A 19862-nucleotide genomic window follows, 5' to 3' on the forward strand; every position below is an offset into this window, starting at 1 on the left:
AATGAAATAATATTAATACTGTGAAATATCATATGTTTAAAATATTTGTAAATTAAGGAAGTATTTGATAAAATACTGTCAATATTTTTAATCTCTTTTACGATTTTTCGTGTTTTATAAATTTATTTTGTTGTTTATTTTTTCTTTTGATATTATAATATTCTGTTACGGAATCTTTTTTTCCGCATTCTTAAAGTTTGCTGATGCAGATATAAGTATTTAAATTAGCCATTAAATTTTTAATAGTTAACTAATATAATGTAAAAATGGTTTATAAACCTTTCAGGCAAAATTACCTTCAGTTATGTAAAATTTGAGGAAATCATAATAATAAAAACATAAATAAATTTTTGAAACTACTTTGACAGCGAATTTTCAAAGTTGTAGAATAATTGGAATGAATGATCTGTAAAAAACGTTAATTTACAATCATGAAAGCTAATTAGATATATTTTAAGTTATGTTACAAAATAATTTCATATAAAATCATAACTTGTGTTTCAAAGTTATTTTACATATTTAAAATTAAAGAAATTTTAATTTTTATCTTTTATGAAAGAAATTTAAAATATCCTCAATTCTATTTGAGTTTACCAAAAAAATTTAATAGAAAATTCTTAAACTATAATTTCACCTTATCGTTATAAATCTAATTAAAGATTTATTTATAAACTAATTTCGACATTAAGGTAGTACCCTCGCCAGAGTCGTTTTCTTAGGATTTTTTTTTAACTTCGGCAGATTAATATTCATATAATTCTGCGTCGATTGGCGCAATTTGAAAATTTTTGACCATTTAGTTTCAGAGATATTTAATTTCAAAGTTTGAGTTTTGAACGCTCTTTTACATTGCGGTATACGGGATATCGAAAAGTTTACCTACAAACATTTTTATATCTCAGAAACTTTTCTTAGGATTCTTTTAAAAAACTAGAGTAACGTTAACTAACAACTAAACAATTTTTTAAAAATAATTTCATTGATAATTACCACACAGTTTCAGAGATATTTATTAATAAGTAATGAAAAATTTACCAGACTTTAACCGAGGAGGGGATACGTTAATAAAACTGTGGCAACAACGCAAGTTTTGTGAGCCGCGAAAAAAATATGAGACGCGCATGCGCTGAAAAATTTGAAAAGTTTAATTTACTTTAAGTGTAACATTATAGTTATTAATTTTATTTATTTAAAAAAGTAACAATAATTATATTATGAAAATAAGTATTTTTCTATATTTATAAAAATTCAAAAAGTTAATAAGTTGAATATACTAATATATATTAATCTTTCAGAAGTAATAAAAATAAGAGTCAGATGAAATAATAAAAAAATACTAAAATTTAAAATCCGTAAATACATCAACATAAAAATTCAATTACTGATTTTTCTGAAAAACAAAACAATATTGTCAATTATTTTTTTTCTATTTGTTATTTGCATATTTGCTAGTGATTTCTGTCGTTTTTCAAGGATTTTTTTTTATGAATCGTCCTTTATAAGTCAATTTTTCAGACATTGTAATTATATTTCCGAATAAATGTATGTAAATAAATAAATAAACGCATGTGTCAAAACAGAGGTTAATCTACAGTTAGTCCAAAACACTACAGTATAACCACTATAAAATATCTTAACGCTCACGCAGTGTTGCCAGACTTTTCAAACGATCAGTTTCTCGTTTGTGATTGGCTAAAATAAGTACATAAACAGCAAAAAGTTTTAGGCTTGTCAATAATGACTCTAAAGTATATGTACCATACACTCTAGCACAAACTTTTGACGACGGAAGTCGCGAGGGTACTACCTTAAATGACCAGAAACAGGATTTCCATCATGATACTGAAATTAACAGACATTAATCAATTTTTTGGATTCTTGTTACAACTAAATTTTGATAAAAAAATTTTGATAAAAAAATTCCATATCTATAAATTAAAAAAAATTACAAGTGCATTTATAATAAAAATAATTGTTATATGTCTGCTAATCTCAGTATCATCTTCCACCCAATATATTTATCTGTCAAAAATTTGTTCAACAAAATATATCCGACGTCCTAGAAAATAAAAAATAAAATCAATCAATAAATACAAACATTAAATTCCAATCACCAAAATATTTTTACCTATTATAAATTTATCTAATATACTTCAAGATGAGAATCTTGGATCTAAAAATCCACTCGAAGCAAAAAAATTAATAAGATAAGACGTTAAAGTAAGCCTGTAATTATCAGGCTGATAAAGTTAGTGACAATTTTAATAAGTAATTAAAATTATGGCACATTGACGTTGTTATTGGCTTCTTCTTTTTCTGTCTTCTTGACTTCGTGGTCGATCTTGGCGAAGACATTCACTTTCTCTGTTTCTCTTATTACAGTGTTATATCAGTACATTATTGCATTTGTGTATAATATATAGTATAATATATAGGTGTATAGCACATTACAAGTAAGTACAGAGAGTCTGTCTCCATGTGGCAGCACCAGCTGAAAGAGGCCACGAGCTAGAGACTAAAAAAACAGATCCATACGCGGCCAAGTTCAGTCCTGTTGTGAACAATGGCGACCATAGCGACATTTCTATCGAACGTGTGACATCTCGCTAAATAAATAATAATTATAACAATAATAATAACAGTAACTCATTGTGTAATTTATAAACTATTGGAATCACAATAAACTTATAATCATACTACTGTACATAATATTATTTATAATAGTGACAGATATAAATAATTAAATGAATAAATAGTAATAAAATATAACGAATGTTGATATACAATGGCGGTAAATGCCAATGTACTCTCAAGCGACATAAGTAGACGAAATCCACAAGATGAATATGAACTTATTCAAAGAATTGGTAGTGGGACTTACGGTGATGTTTACAAGGTATTTTAAAAAAAAAATTTCTAATATTTTTTTATTGTAAATTTAGTTATCTATGATCCTTATTTTAATCTTCATTGTTTTAATGATTCAGGCTAAAAGACTGTCCATGAATGATCTTGCTGCGATAAAGGTTATCAAGTTGGAACCAGGTGATGTCAAGTGTTTTGTTTGTTTTTAACTATTGTTAAGATTATTATTTTTTTTCTGATTTATTTAATCTATACTATTTATTTATCGATTTTTTTTAAATGATATTTGTATCGTTTTACAGGTGATGATTTCGCTATTATACAGCAGGAAATTTTAATGATGAAAGATTGCCGACATCCAAATATTATTGCTTACTATGGTAGTTATTTGAGACGTGATAAATTGTGGATTTGTATGGAATACTGTGGTGGTGGTTCATTACAAGATATTTATCACAGTAAGTTTATAATTGTTATTTGTTTTTCTTTGTACTTAAAGTTACAATCTGGTGATTGTTGTTTTATTAACGGGCCGCAATTTTTTTCTTCCATTCCCAATTTAAAATTCTTTGTCCAGATAAGTAGGTATTTAATTAGCGATAAAGTTTTTGTGATAATAATACCCAAAAAAATAAATGGTATCATTGTTAATTTTGCAAATGCATTTTTTAATATTAACAATTATTTTAATACATTTTTTTTTGTACTTCTAGAGATACTTTGGATTAAAGTAAATTATTGTTACTAATTTTTTATATCTACAATAACAGACGCCTGACAATTGTTTTCTTATTTACATACTATGAATTATTATTAAAATCCAATATTTTAAATATCATAAATTCTCAAATATTTTTCAATTTTTTAATTTTATCGTTTCACATCAACTTCATAATTTATAAAATAAAAAATTATTCATTATTTTTCTATTATAACATTATCAGAATGTGAAATTTTTTCAAAATGTACATAGTAAATTATTGAAAAATTAACATGAAATAAATTTTTATTTTAATATAAAAAATTCTAAAAATTGATTGAATAAATTTTTATTAAATAATATTTTAATTTATTTATTTTAAATGTATTTGACCGATTTAGATTAACCTAGATATCTTAATAAATCTTTTGTTACGTATAATTACAATTGAATTATTATTTACTTTCATCAATTTAAAATTGAATCATATTATTATTTTATTCATTATTTATTATCAATGGAATATATTATTGTAGCATTGATAAATAAATTCACTGAATTAATATAATATGAAATGTATAGTATAATTTAAATTAATTAATATATAAATTTAAAATAGTTACTGGACCGCTAAGTGAAATACAAATAGCATACATGTGCCGTGAAACGCTTTTGGGACTGGCGTATTTACACGGAATGGGTAAAATGCATCGAGATATAAAAGGTGCAAATATATTATTGACGGAATCAGGCGATGTTAAGCTAGCAGACTTTGGAGTGTCTGCACAAATAACAGCAACTATCAACAAAAGAAAAAGTTTTATCGGTACACCGTATTGGATGGCCCCGGAGGTATAGTACTTAGTTTTTTCGACTATGTAAACTAAAAATCCTTTCTGAATTATTAATCTTATTAATCGATTTGTCAAATAGGTTGCGGCTGTTGAAAGAAAAGGCGGGTACAATCAATTGTGTGATATTTGGGCATGTGGTATCACGGCGATAGAACTCGCAGAATTACAACCACCAATGTTTGATCTCCATCCGATGCGCGCATTATTTCTCATGTCCAAGTCGGGATTTAAACCTCCGACATTGAAGGATCGCGATAAATGGAGCCCGACGTTTCACAATTTTGTTAAAATTGCGCTGACTAAAAATCCGAAGAAACGACCGACTGCAGAAAAATTATTGCAGGTTTAAATTTTATTGCTTTCTATTATTTTTTTTTTTTTAATTATAATTCTAATTAATCATTCATTTTACAGCATGCATTTTTTCAAGGAGAAATGAATAAAAGGCTGGCGTTAGAATTATTACAAAAAGTATCGAATCCGAGTCATATGTTTACTGATTTAGAGGCTGACGAAGACGGAGCTGTGCCAAATGTACCTCAGAGAATAGCTTCAAGACACACATCAAGACCTAGACCAAAGAGTCCTATCTCTCAATTAGACAGTGATGGTATTAAATTAATCATTAATCATTGACATATAATTTACCTAATACTCATAATATAATTTATTATAGATCGAATTATCCTTGATAGTGGAACACTACAAAGAGATACTACGCCACCAATTGACGGTGGTAATCCTGTTTGGGATATTATGGACATCATGAATAATGTTAAGGTAATTTAGCTATTCTATTAATTTATTAATAGTCGTAATATAATAAAACTATGAAGCTGAAAATTCCGATAGAAGATAATAAATAAAAAACATATGTTATGCACATGTGATCTATTTAATTATTCTCTTGAGAACACATGTTTTTTAACTTAATTTCTCACATTAATTCTCTGTAATTAACATCTGTATTTTAAAATCCCTGCTCTATATTAAAGTGAAAATAATTAATTTTATTACAATATTTGTATAATAAATTTAAATAATTAGAAATATTTCTTAGACTGTCCATAACTGTGATGTTCATCCTGATTGTGGTATTGGTACAGCGTTCGACGATGTTCCAGAAAAGTAAGTAATTATTAATTAATGAATATTTTTTTACTATGTATATAAATATTAAACAATAGTATAGAATACATCCTGGTGAGATGAATGATAACCGTGGATGAATAAATGTAACTGTAAATTTATAAATTAATTATTAATGTACAGATCTTTCAATTGCTTTCTATTTATTATATTAAAAGCTTTAATAACGACGGACTTGATCCAAAAAAAAAGTACAAGAACCACACGAGTCTGTTAATTAGTATAAAAGATAAATTTCAAATTGCATTTGGCACGATTGCTTTGGCTATCATTTATTTAAGTCGCTTTCATAATTTTTTACTTGAAAATAAAAAGAAAAAAGTATAAAATAAAACATTTTTTGTATTCTCAAAAAAATTAATTCATGTTCTTCGAGCTTTTTGTTATTTGTCTTAAAAAGTACATTAAAAAAATTAAATAAATTTTTTGTATTAGTAAATTGTCCCGTCGAAGCAAAACCGGCACTGAAATATTTCATATGAGTCTCAGGTAAAATTAGTTTTAAAGTAAAAGTATTTTTTTTTTGTTTACATTTATCACATGTGCAATCCATTAAATATTTTTAATCAAAAATTTTCACAGTTGATTAATCTAATTTATTCCAAAAATTTAATTAGATCCACCTAACAAATTAACAGCAATGACTCAACAGTAGACAATTGAATAATTTAATTAATTAATTCAATCAAAATTTTGTTTATTTAAGTATACAAGTGCATGGTAGAATTTTTTTTACTAAAACGTATCGCATGGTATGAAATTTTAAAATTAAATTTTTATAATTTCTTAGTTTAATAAATCAAATACCATAGGTATCACTTTAAATACATTAGTTATTTTTCGACCGTCATTTATCACGACTACACTCATTAAAAAAAACTGTCGATTACCAAAAAAAAAAAAAAAAAAAAAAAAAAAATGAAAACCCACAAAAAATTTTTAATTAAAAAAATAATTACTATCAAATAAATTGGTAATTTTTATATGATTTCTCTCTCAACAGGAGTCTATTGCAGTACATTGATGAGGAGTTGTTGCTAAGGTATCGGCAGGTAACCTTTTCCCTTGCCCCTTGCACTTACGCTTTTTCACATCATGCATTTATTTTCATTATCAATCACATTTAAATTTATTTTATCCATTAAATTTGTTTTAAAAATACATTTAAACTCCCATGTTTAGACTCAGTCGACAAATTTTTGTTGAAAAAATGTTTTCTTTGGTTTCTTGCCAGCTAACGCTTCAATTAATTTTATACGAATGCCTGCAAGTCATTTGATTTATTTATTTGTTTTTTTTTTTCTTTCACTTTTAATAACACATTAATCAATCAACAAACAAACTCGTAATAGCTATGGTCTTGTACTTGTTCCTTATTAAAACATATTTTTATTTATGACAAAAAATTGTGTCAACTAATAAAAATAGTGCAGGGTATTTATTTACAATATGATAATTTTGTATGGATATGAATATGAATAAGGATATGGATGATTAGTTTAAAAAATAACCAATTGTTAATAAATAATAATATGCTGGGATTAGTTAGTTGAATTTATGATGCGTGGAATAATATGAAAAAAAGATAACAATCAGGAGAAATAAATTGGGTCAATGTAAAAGTTATTTATTATGGTCATTGAGTGTGTGACATTAGTTTTATATGTGCAGGGGAAATGCAATGTCAATGGTTGATGGTCATTGTGACCAGCTATACTCCCTGCAGTAAGTACATATCCGATTTGATAATTTGAATTTTATTTGCAGATTTTTTTTTATTTTACGCACTAGTTATTTTTTTTTTACAACACTTTACAACACTCGGTATCAAATAAAGAAAACATATAATAAAATTTAGTTTATATTTATGTCTAGGATAAAAAAATACTAATTCCTAATAATTATCATTTTTATTTAATACACCACTCATTTATGATTCTTCAATTTTAATAGACAGCGAATTAACAATACATTAACCATCGTTATATCATTTTATTATTACCATATCACAAATGTAAAATATTATTTTTTTTTGTTATTTATTTTTTATCGTTATTAGTTTGTAAACGGATAAAGTAATAGAACAAAAATTATTTTTTACAGGGCGACACTCCCACTCGGTGAATCCTCGGACAAGTGTGAAGTACATCGAGGCTTTTACTCCAATTTACCGGGTAAGATATTATAATTATTCACGTTTATGTAAAATAAATAATGTAAACAAAAAAAGTCACTGCACTGTTGTGTTCTCAATATGACTTTAAATGTAAAAAGTACCGACAAAAATTGTACAGTGTATTTAAATGAACATTGCTTTATTGTTTATTATGATTTATTTACATAAAGCATGTGGGTGCATGAATTTATTAGTGTAGATATTTGTTTTGTTTAAAGAAAAAAACAATTTTGATATCGATTTTATTTTGATGATTTTTAGAGTAAATATGTTTAATAGTTGGTTTCGTTCAGTACATGCTTAAAAAATATGCTGTAAAATACCTTCAGAAGTATAAAATTTAAAGTTGTTATTCTAAAAAATAATAAATTAAAATAATTTTCGTTAGTAATTAGTGTGTTAAATATATTATTTAAATATGATAACTAAAAAGTAGTAGCGTATAAATAGTAGGTTGGGTGTATAGGGTCACAAGCGAGTCTCAGACGACACAGCTCTGTGGACGAGTTGTATGGTTTAGTCAGCGGTTCCTTGTCTTTATCATCAGTCAATGGCCAACGTCAACGTTCGTTGTCAGACAGTGGACCTAGAGATGATTCTCCGCGGTACAATGGTAGGAGCACGCATCTTGTACTTAGAGCATGCTCTAGATTGCACTAATATATTTTTCGTTCTATCAATCCTTATCAGTTTTTAAATAAAAAAAAAAAAAAAAAAAGTCGTACTAAAACCACTCAACATTATTTTATACATTGTAAATAATTTGGTCAATTTATTCACTTTTTTATTTATTTGAAATATTTTTAAATTGATTGTGAATACTAATAAATGTAATTTCATTCAGGTGACAGAGAGTCCACGGATAACGGCGAAGAAGAAGGTATTGGACCAGATTTATTGTCTGATACACCACCAGTACCACCGAGAAGGAGGGATAGAAAGAGACACACTCCACCTAGACCTACTAGCAATGGTTTACCTCCTACACCAAAAGTTCATATGGGAGCTTGTTTTTCAAAGGTATTTTTTTTTATTTTTCAAAATTTTAAATTCAACTTTGTCTAAAAAATAAAAATTTCTAATAATTCAATAGGTATTCAATGGATGTCCATTGAGAATACATTGTACAGCTAGTTGGATACATCCTGATACAAGAGATCAGCATTTATTAATAGCCGCCGAAGAGGGTATTTATAATTTAAATTTAAATGAATTACATGAAACGGCAATTGATCAATTGTATCCAAGACGTACGATATGGATGTACGTTATCAAAGATGTCCTCATGTCTTTATCAGGTAAATCAAGTATTCATTTATTTATTTATTCACTTTAATTCCTGTGTACAGACTATGGAGTGAATCACACATTTACATTGATTAAATTAAAATACTTGTTACAGGGAAGACACCGCAATTGTACAGGCATGATTTATTGGCAATGCAGAGTAAGCAAACCCACAGGTTTTCGTTGCACATGAATAAAATACCTGAACGATTAGTACCGCGTAAATTTGCGCTCACTACTAAAGTCCCGGATACTAAAGGTTGTAGCAAATGCTGTGTCGGACGGAATCCATACAATGGGTAATTTAATAACGATACTGATTCATTTGTTACTGTGCTTATGTTATTAAATTATAAATTGGCTTTATATGACTGATTTTAAATTTTTAGATACAAGTATTTATCTGGCGCGACGCCAGCCGGAATTTTCTTAATGCAATGGTACGATCCGCTAAATAAATTCATGTTGCTGAAACACTTTGACTGCATATTACCCTCGCCATTAAATGTTTTTGAGATGATAATTACTCCGGATATGGAGTACCCCATGGTCTGTGTATCCGTTAAACAAGCTTATCAACAAAATAAATTGAAACTTGATTTAATAAATATGAATTCTGGTGCCAGTTGGTTTCATAGCGATGAATTGGAAGATATTGACGGTTCTGGTAATTTTGATATTTTTTTTATCATGTATTCATAACATATAGTGAATGTCTAAAATATAATGAATTATTTATTTTTTCAGCCACTGTAATTCCAAGGCGAGAGAACCTTCATGTAATTAATGTAACACAATTTGAAAAAGACTCTATTCTTATTTGTTATGATAGTAGGTTTTTTATTTTATTGATATTTAGAGTGGTTATTAGGAAGAAATTAAAACTAAACGAATTTTTATATTTCAGATGTTATTAAGTTTGTAACCTTACAAGGAAAACCTCGAACAAGCAAAAAACAATTGTCTGAATTACAATTCAATTTTCAGATTGAATCAATAAGTAAGTTTAAATTCTTATTTTTTCTTTTTCTACAATATTATTTATTTGTATAAATAATAAAATGAAATTTTTTTAGTTTGTTTACCTGATAGTGTATTAGCATTTCATAAACACGGTATGCAAGGACGAAGTTATAAAAATGGTGAAGTAACACAAGAAATAAGTGATGCTAGCAGAACGTATAGGCTGCTTGGGTCTGATAAGTAAGTTCATTAACATTTCATTGACTAGTTGTGTTTAAAACAATAACTGAGTTTTTACATGAAGAATGTTTCGCTCGTGAAAATTCAATAACAAAGTACTCAAAAACATCGCATGACAAATGCCAAAAGGGCGTATAAAAAAAATTTTATTCTGAGCTAAAAAATAAAAAAATCTCAAGTCCAAAAAAAACGTATGTCTCAAATTATATATTTTAATGGCTCTAAGAGTGAACATTAAAAAAATGAAGTTACAAAATATTAATTATATTTTTATTATTAAACTACAAAAATGAATATTAAATATTAAATATGACTATCAGACTACTAAGGCGCGATATTTCAAAAGTTTTAAGTATATTTTATCATCATAAACATTTTTTAAAAGAGTGAATTTTTTTCTTGATCTGAATCACACAAAATAGGTTCTAAAACAGTGAAAAAAAAATTAAGTAATTTTCGAGAATTCCAACTAGAGTCGAATAAAACTGAAAAAATGTTTTTACCATTTTATTAAAAATTCAAAAAAAAAATTTTGTTCGTTGCTCATTTTGCCCCTTTTTGTTGTTTAATTTTTAATTGTTCATATTTATTATGATATTTCTTCATTGGTGTAGCATTATTTTCATATTTTGTAATAAAAAATATAATTTTTTTTTATATGCCCTTGTGGCGTTAGTAACTCAAAAATGTTTTCATACTAATCTTGACGTTTTGGACGATTTCGAGTTGATTGGCAAAAAAAATTTTTTTGTACGCTCTGTTGAAAAAAAAATTTATGAACAATTAACTTTGAAAAAATTGAACAGAAATATTTGCATAAAGAAAAATTCAATGGGTGCTGATAACATTATTTTCTCTTTTAAGTCAAATATAATCATAATTGACATAAATGAATACAAAAGTTGAATGATGTTGAAAGTGGAACGTCTTTTTTGAGAAAATAATGCAGAGGTAGTAATTAGGTTATTATTAATAATGGTTTAATATTTTGTTTACAGGGTTGTTATGTTAGAAAGTCATTTAGTTCATTCAGGAACGTTGAGTGAAACAGAAGGAGCTGATTTGTACATACTTGCTGGTCACGAAGCCAGTTATTAAAAAACGCCTTTAATTCTGCATGCCAATAAATTTAAAGACGGGTTTGTGCATCAACGTATCATTAAAAATAAATAAAAATTAAAAATAATAGGAGCTATTTGCGTTTAATACCGACAGCTGAAGTACGCATAAATTCGTGCAGTTAAGCTGAATATTAACTATTTAAGTTTCCCACAACCACCAAAAGGAGACGATTTTCATAAAATAGGTAAATAAAATTTTAAATAATATGTAAATTTGTGATTGCGTCTTCGTATATTATTGAAAATATTCAGAGTTTTAATTGCTGGGATAATGTGATAGATATTAACGATTCCAGTTATAAAGACAAGCTCTTAAGTTTTATTTGATTTAAGCCCTTTTTTATTTAAAGGAATTAATAATAATTAGCATTTTTAATTGCTTTTGAGGAGATTTTTTGAGATTATTTTCAAAAGTTTATTTTCTATCAATCGGTAGATTATGAATTATTTTATATTGTTTATAATTTCATTTTTAATCGACCAAAGTTTAAATTTAAATTATTTTTTTTTTTTTAAATCAACAGGCTGACCAATATTTTAAATGTATACATTTTTTTGTTCAAACAAACTGCAATTATAAAATGAGCTTAACATTAATTAATAAAATAAATAATATTTTTATAAAATTAATCTTTCAAAAATTGTAAATGTCGATTACTCAAAAAATCACACTTATAATTTTTGAAAAATCAAGTCAAAATAATAATTAAAAAATCAAAGTTAAAAGTATTGAATTGAAAATATTATTGTATTCATAATAAAATGATATTTATAAACATTAAATACCAAGTTAATTATAACGCACGAGCCATTTAAATCTTTTGATCTTTATAATCTGAATGAGTTTGAAAAATTTAAAGATCAAAAGAAATTTATACACGTGCCTGGTGATAAACTTGAAGATTATTTTTTTTTTTTTATTTTTGTGACATTGTGAAATACTTAATAGATTTCGTTACTCAATATTTCCATTGTAAGTCATAACTTGAATGATGATCCAAAAATAAATCGAAAGTTTTCATCTGTTGACTCTCAATGTGTGGTCTTATTGCTTTTACTTTTATTACTTTCATCTCGATAATAAATTTTCCCTGTATCATCATTAAGTTTTTATTTATTACCTAATTACAAACAATCATCAATACTTTTACTTATTTAATTGTAAACAACTAATTATTAATTATTAATAAAACTATGACAAATCAAAAGTACTTTGGATAAATATAAATTTTAATTACCAAAATAACTTTGATTATTTTAATTATAAAAAATAGTTTATGTAGAAGAGTATTAAATTAAAAACATTTAAATATTTGTCAGCTTGTAATAATGAGTATTAAAAATTCATTATAATTTTTTTCAGTATAAAAAAAGTATTTGTCGTATGGTAAATATATCACGTTACAGATGCCATAAGGGCGTGTAATTATTATGCGCCCTTCGAGCACACGGCAACCATAAGAACGTATAATGAATTGTTTTTTCAGACCGACTTAATTATAATTTTCAACCGTAAAGTTTTTATTATTTTAACTTCTGAAAAAAATCTTTAAATTGAAACAAAAAATTTTTTTTACACCAACTTATTACTGCACTTGCTTTATAATAATGTACTGTTAATATTTTTACCTTATCACATATGTACAAAAAAAAAAACTCCTTTATACGTTCTTATAGCACCTGTAGCGCGGTATAATATTTTACCAACTAGATAATTAGATAAATAAATTTTTAAAAAAGTGCCGGGTGCACACGTGCTGAAAAATTATTTTTAAACATTACAACAAAATTATTTCCATTAATTATTATTGTAAATAACGCCTTATTAAATTTATATAAATTAGGACATAACGTAATTTTTATTTTTAATCTTATTTTTAAAAATAATAATTTAATTTTAAAATAATATTTTATCACTTGACATTTATTTATTCGTTGTAATTATTTTAATATTATTATTAAAGTAAATATATAATTATCACCACAAACGCTATGCACATTAGTGACCGCTAAGTTGTTACAATTAATATACGTACTTTCGCTCGACTAAACCGATAATAAAGAGGAAAAATAAATCTTTGTAGTTTAGTGTAAAAAATGAAAAAATACGTTATTCTTCTAAATGACAGAAATTTTTAATTCAATTTAATTTATTATAAAATTCACATGTAATCAATTAAAATAATCCATTCATCGTAACCATGAATGTCTTCCCTTATAATAAAGTACGTAATAATAAGAGTAATAATGATAATAATAACGATAAAAATATTGAAAGGTTCCATTACCGGTTAAAGTTAATTATTTTTTATATTAGAAAATAAATTAACATTATTGAAGAGTTATTAATCACAAAAAATAAATGATAATAATAAATGTCATATATTTTCAAATAAATATTGTTTAATTTTTGACGGACAAATTATTACATATCTTTATGCAGTGATAATTAATTACTGGATCTCATTTCTATTTATCTGTCAGTAGTCATTACTTTTCTTAAATTGACAAGTAATGGCTTATTTTTTTTTTTTCTTACTATCAAGACAATAATTTTTAAATATCATCATATATTACATAATTTATTATTGATTATAAACATTAATGTAAAGGTATTGATTGTTCATTTTTTTTTAATGTGTCTATTACATAAAGTTTAATTCTATGGAAGAATTACTACGGTATCGCATTGGTCACCATATGGTTAGTAAATAAAAATCAATGTCTTTGTACTGACTTGTGAATCATGTGATGAATTTTCGGTATGATAATTTTGAACATATGTCACGAGTATGAAATTATAGCAGAGGTCTATATAGGTTTTTGTTATTAAAAATATTAATTTTTTTTTCCTTGTTAGTTTGATAGAAAAATTTTTTTGTTGTAATATAATTAAAAAAAAAAAAAAAAAAAAAAAGATCATGTTTTTTTCAATAATTTGAAATGTAATGATTCTTATATGAATCTGAAATTAAGAAAGAAAAATAAAGATCTAATTGGACTGTTAGATCTAAATTATTTTTCCGGGTATTTTTACTTGCAAATAGCGGTTAAAATATGCAAAACTGGTTACCGTTTGATTATTTAGTTACAATACCGCTGTAAAAAATCAGTTAGTTTATTATGATGATGCAATTGTTAATTAAAATTAAACAATGGACAATTAAATTACAAGTAAAAAGAAATTAGCAATTAATACCTTTTAGTTGAATAAATTAATAAATTATATAACTCAACCTGTAATACATAGTAATTTAACATTACAGTAGAATTTTGCTTTTAAATATTAGAATCATAATTATTTTTTAATTTAATCGTATAAATAATTATAAATAAATCTCTTCAATAATTATATGTAAAAAAATTAGCACAGCGAAAAAATGTACCTGCTCGATATGACCAGATCGATAGCTTTGCCTCCGCTAATTTTTCATTAATTAATTTTATCCTTTTAACATTTTATGTCAAAATACTTGTTTGGTGGATATTAAATTTTTTAATTATTTTTATTTAATTATATTTGAAACATTTAAATTAAATATACGAGGCAAAGCTGTAACGTGTAAGATGAAAAATAAAGAGAAAATATATCTATATATAAATAAATAAATGAAGAGAACATATATTTAATATAAAAGCGTAAAACGGCAATTCTTAATTGAATAATAGAAATAGTTACAAAAATGGAGTAAAAAAAAAAACAAAAAAAAAATAGTTAAAAATAGCTGGAAAAAAATCTTTGAAAATTAAGTAGCTGACTATTAAAAATGTACCTCAAGTTTTACCTTCTAATGTTTAACTAAAAGTTTAAACAATCGATAGTTATAGAAAATAATAAAATTATTCTTGCAATAATTGAGAGTAACTCTGCACACGTAATATTACTATCTGTTTGTTTTATTAAATTATTAATTACCAAATGTTTTTTTCTTCAACTTCTATTACTATTAATATTAAAAAATTAATTAATTAAATAAATCAATAAAGAACACCATTAATTAAAGAATAATCATAGTAAATATTAAAACAAATGAGATTATGTTTTAATTATCGACTGAAAAAAATGGGGATTTAGGTGGATAGATCGCATGCTAATAGTTAATATTTAATATTATTATTTATCTATTGAACCATATAAATAAATTAATAAAGTTATATATAATGTGTATAACAAATTATTAATATTATTGTCACTATTAATGATTTTAATTAAAAAATTTGTTTCTTTTTTTTCGGCGCGTTAATTTGCCGTAATGAGTTCTTTTACAAAATATGTTGCGGAAGAAGAAAAGAAGAAAAGAAAAATAAATAATAAAACAAATAATTTATTATCTATTATTCAACTATTTATTTACTTATTATGTATACACACGACTAGCCAAAATTTATTGTAAATAGAAGTTCTGATAATAAAAAAAGTTAAAATACAAGTTTTTCTTACACTAATCCTTAATTATTTTTTTACAATTTTATAGGTTATAATACTAAAATTATTACTCTAATTTCAATGTTAATTTACGTTGTTGCAACGTAATTACATATTTTTTAGTTTATAACTAATTAGTTGTTTGATAGATTTATTTTGGGCTTATTAATTTAGCGGTGCGCTACAATTTAATAATTTATTTAAGGCCACTTTGTTCTCGGCAAAAATTTTAATTATTTAAGTAATTTCAATCTTATTTAATTGCCTTGTTAATTGATAGAATCTAAATTATAATAAATTTTTTCAAATTAGCGTTTCAATATTTATAAATTTGTCAATTAAATTCTAATAGTTGATACTTCAAGGTTAATACAAAAACCGAAGAAAACACTATCTACGAATAACCTTAATGAAAACTAATAAAATTATAACTGATGTAAATAAAAAAAAAAAAAAAAATAATAATAAACTTAGATAAACATTGATTGTACGTTGTCTGGAATAAATGATAATAATAATAATTATAATAATAGAATATATAAAACAAGTAAAGATAAGTTAGATAAATTCAATAAATGATAACTCGTTTAAAGATAAGAATTAAATAAATATAAATTGACAATCTTTAATTAAAATCAACACAATTATTTACTTTTTATTTCTTTAATAATAAAAATAATAAAATGAATTGCTTTCTAAATTATGTTATAGACAATTGAATCTCAATTGTACTTGATGGCAATTTTATATTCACTTTCATCATCCAAACAAACTATATAACCTTCAATTAAAATATTGATATGTTGATTTTAACAATAACCATAAACTATTAGTAAATAACATTACAGAGTTTCTATTTGTGCTTGCAGTTGTCCCACCATTTTCTTAACCCAACCTGCCTGACTTTGCCCCGCTGAAACATCATTAGAATTATTTCTTCCCTCATTACCATTATCTCCATTAACATTTTCGCTACAAAATTCGCCTTTGCTCGTCAAATAACTGGGTATCGAAAGAGGAGTCGAGCCCCTCTCCTTAACGGTAATTTTAACGCACTCATCAATATTTCCAGCATAGCCAGCATTACCAACAATAAACCTATTGCGTACTTTCAGGTTATCCGGCTTGAGCGCAATGTCAGGTTTGCTGTCATCGCAAATAAATTTGGTATTCCTGATAGTTTTCTTCTTTACAGGCACAGGTGGCGCTACTTTTGGTTTTCCAACGGTTCTATCATTTACAGCCACTCGAGTAGAACTAACCTCATTAAGCGACATCCTAAGTTTACTTTTAACAAACGGCGAAACAACTTCCTCGCCGTCGCTGAATATTGCACTATCCCTAAAGGCGTCATCAGTCTCATCAACATAGTTTTCAATAGATTCAAAGCATTTCTCATAATAATTATCACCGTCACTCGGCAGCCTCTGTCTGTCCGCAACATCTTTGCCAACCATATCATCTTCATTATCTAAATTACTGGTAGAAATTTGAACACATGATTCACCGCGCTTGATGTCAAAAAATAGCGTTGACGGGTCTGCATAGTCAGCTTGGGCAATGCGAGCCCCAAGTCCAGAACTCCCTTGTTTATAATACATGTCTGTTAAATCCATCGTCGAATTGCCAGGCATGCATCCGATCGGTTCATCAACATCCGTCGAAGATTCTCTCGACAGTCTCGACTTACTGAATTTCTTTTTCTTAATTTTGCTGGCAAATCTTTTAGTCTTATCAAACTCATCCACACATTCAAGAGTCTCCGCGCTGACAGTGGACCTCAACCCTTGTAATCTACTACCAGCTTTGGACAGCACATTCTTCAGCATACTTCCACTGATATTTACCCTGTAAATCTTGTGATCTGGATGAATGTTCGCACTGGTGGTGGTCTGGACATCCGAGTCAGCATCCGTAAGATTATCCTCCACTGAGTAAAATGAAGTAGAGGTAGACTCCTTGAATTTATTGCCCAAATTAATCTTATTATCCGCAGTGGTATACCGCTGCTCCACATCATCGATATTTATCTCCGCGGGCTTGTCAGAGGCTATTGTAAAAGGCCGTTCGCTCATCGGCTTACCATCTCGCTGCAAGAACCTAGCCTTGCTAATCTGCTGCATATCTGTTCCTGTCCCCGACCCCGTCGACGGATTACTTTGATTTATCTGAAAGCTCCGGGGTAACGATCCGCTTTTTTGTGGCGAGCTCGGCAAGTCCTGACAGAGTTTCGTCAGCCAAACTGCAGGCCTAGTTGGACTGTCAGAACTAGTCTTCGAACATCTTTCGCTCTTCAATTCATCCCACACTCCATAATGAGAATTACACAACGCGTCATCAACATCACCAGTATCAATATCTTTGCCGGCCATTTTTTCGGTACTCGCGGGACTGTTGTCGCGCATGCGCAATGCAGTTTTAATAATCTTGCTCTCCGTGACGATACTCTGTCGCTTAAAGGCTTCAAACACAGCTTTTTTTTCTTGAACCCGGTTCATTTTGTTGTTAGATTGAACTTGGATCTTGTTGTCGTCAACCCGCAAGTTATTGTATTGGAGCTGCAAACTAGGCTGATTATCCCGGGAACTTTGGGAAGATAAACTGTTCCAGGCGTTGTTGGATCTTACTAGTCTGTGCTCTCGCCTTACTATTCTGTTTGGTCTTACTCTAGAATTATTATTGCTATTATTATTGTTGTTACTATTATTATTATTAATGTTGTTAAAATCAGTTGAATAATTTTGTTCACCAGTGTCACTATCGTCAGAAGTGTCAACAGACCTTTGATGTTTTTTAAACCGCTGATTCCTTACATTTGCGAGACTGTTATTTCGCTGTTTTTCCAACAGACGCTGAAATTCCTGGTTCTGCATTAAAATGTGCCCGACTATTTCTTCAACAGTCCGTGGTTGTGTTTGTTCTTGCGGTATTTGTTGCAATTGTTGTTGTTGTTCGTTGGTATCTTTATCTTTGGTATTTATGTTTGCAGAAAGTGAATTTTTACTTGACAAATTATTACTATACGTGTCATTAACAGCGCTGGTGTTGGGGTTTGCTGAATTGGCAATTTCGGGTGTTGATGAGTCAGCTTGTACCAAAGAATTGGTAGCTTCAGTAACTATATCTCCATCTTTTTCGTCGTCGGATTGGTTCAGCGAGATGTAAGATTGGAAACCAGGTTCGGATTTACGTCGCCAGTTTGTAAAACGATCCTTCACTTTAGAGGTGCGGCCGTCGAGAGATCGGTTCAGGCTTCGATCGCGATTCATGTTCGGGTCTTCGGTTGATTTTCGAGAGGATGCGGGTGAATCTGGGGTAGATTGATTTTGGTTGGACTCCGGTGTTTTTGAGGACATGGTTTTCTTTAACTTTTGACGGATACCGGCTTCTGAGCGCCGGCGCTCTTTTTCCAACTTTCGACGCTCCAAGTACTCCGGAGGCGCTGAGTACAACTTCTTTGCGGATCCGCGGTCGCTGACGTTCGTATTTTCGTCCTCGTGGTGGGTTTGTCCGAGTTGTAGAACTAATTGTCGTGCATGAATGGGAATCACGGCGTTGTAGTTTTCTAGCATCACTCGTTTTATTTGAAGAGTCCACTCGCGTTTTTGTTCCAAGTTTCGTGCCTTTAATAAAAAAAAAAAAAAATCTTCATTAATTGATGAAAATATTTAGTCAATATTTTTATTATTTTACTATGACACTTAAATTAGCAGACACTTCATAATTTGTTGATTTTTCGTTAAAAATAAACTAGATCTAAATTAGCTATAAATTATTTGTTTAAAAAATGCCAAAAATAATTAGATATCTTTTAATTTTAGTATAATTATTTGGCTTGAATTTTTTGAAAATTAAAAAATTGACAATTTTTAGATTTTCTTAACAATTAAAATTTTTGGTAATTTCAAATAAAAAAAAATTTCAATTTTTTTTTAATATAATAGAAAAAAACAAAATCAAAGCTTAAAAATTTTATTATTTATTTTTCTAAAAAAAATAAAAAAAATTTCTGTGTAACTACTAAAAAATAATATTTATTGTATGATGAAGACAAAGATAAATTTCTCAAACAAATAACAAA

The 19862-nt window shown here is 27.3% G+C and overlaps 2 protein-coding genes across 14 annotated transcripts in view; one reads left to right on the forward strand and one right to left on the reverse strand.

Annotated features, from left to right (window-relative positions):
- Window positions 1-2538: 2538 nt before the first annotated feature.
- LOC123275510 (mitogen-activated protein kinase kinase kinase kinase 5) lies at window positions 2539-11408 on the forward strand. 9 transcript variants are annotated; one of them, XM_044743664.1, is made up of 21 exons: window positions 2539-2896; window positions 2988-3045; window positions 3168-3323; window positions 4185-4417; window positions 4499-4762; window positions 4834-5029; window positions 5096-5199; window positions 5480-5547; window positions 6004-6057; window positions 6572-6610; window positions 7240-7293; window positions 7672-7742; window positions 8211-8357; window positions 8589-8764; window positions 8838-9042; window positions 9147-9330; window positions 9421-9698; window positions 9779-9862; window positions 9939-10031; window positions 10108-10234; window positions 11233-11408. In XM_044743664.1, exons 1-21 carry the CDS (start codon window positions 2786-2788, stop codon window positions 11330-11332), a joined length of 2802 nt encoding a protein of 933 aa, XP_044599599.1. In that variant the 5' UTR covers window positions 2539-2785; the 3' UTR covers window positions 11333-11408. The 9 variants fall into 9 exon arrangements, with proteins under 9 accessions (XP_044599599.1, XP_044599601.1, XP_044599600.1 ...); XM_044743666.1 differs by lacking the exon at window positions 7240-7293; XM_044743665.1 differs by lacking the exon at window positions 6004-6057.
- Window positions 11409-16455: 5047 nt separating this feature from the next.
- The window catches only part of LOC123275509, a 31402-nt gene continuing 27995 nt past the window's right edge, over window positions 16456-19862 (reverse strand). For 4 of the 5 annotated variants that reach the window (XM_044743659.1, XM_044743663.1, XM_044743661.1 and 1 more), the window contains exon 5: window positions 16457-19404. In XM_044743659.1, the coding sequence (XP_044599594.1) occupies window positions 16624-19404 (2781 nt within the window). In that variant the 3' untranslated portion in view covers window positions 16457-16623. Of the gene's footprint in view, window positions 19405-19862 lie in introns of all 5 variants that reach the window. The other variant, XM_044743660.1, reaches the window with a different exon arrangement.

Source organism: Cotesia glomerata, linkage group LG2 (genome assembly GCF_020080835.1).
Source record: "Cotesia glomerata isolate CgM1 linkage group LG2, MPM_Cglom_v2.3, whole genome shotgun sequence".
Lineage (NCBI taxonomy): Eukaryota > Metazoa > Arthropoda > Insecta > Hymenoptera > Braconidae > Cotesia > Cotesia glomerata.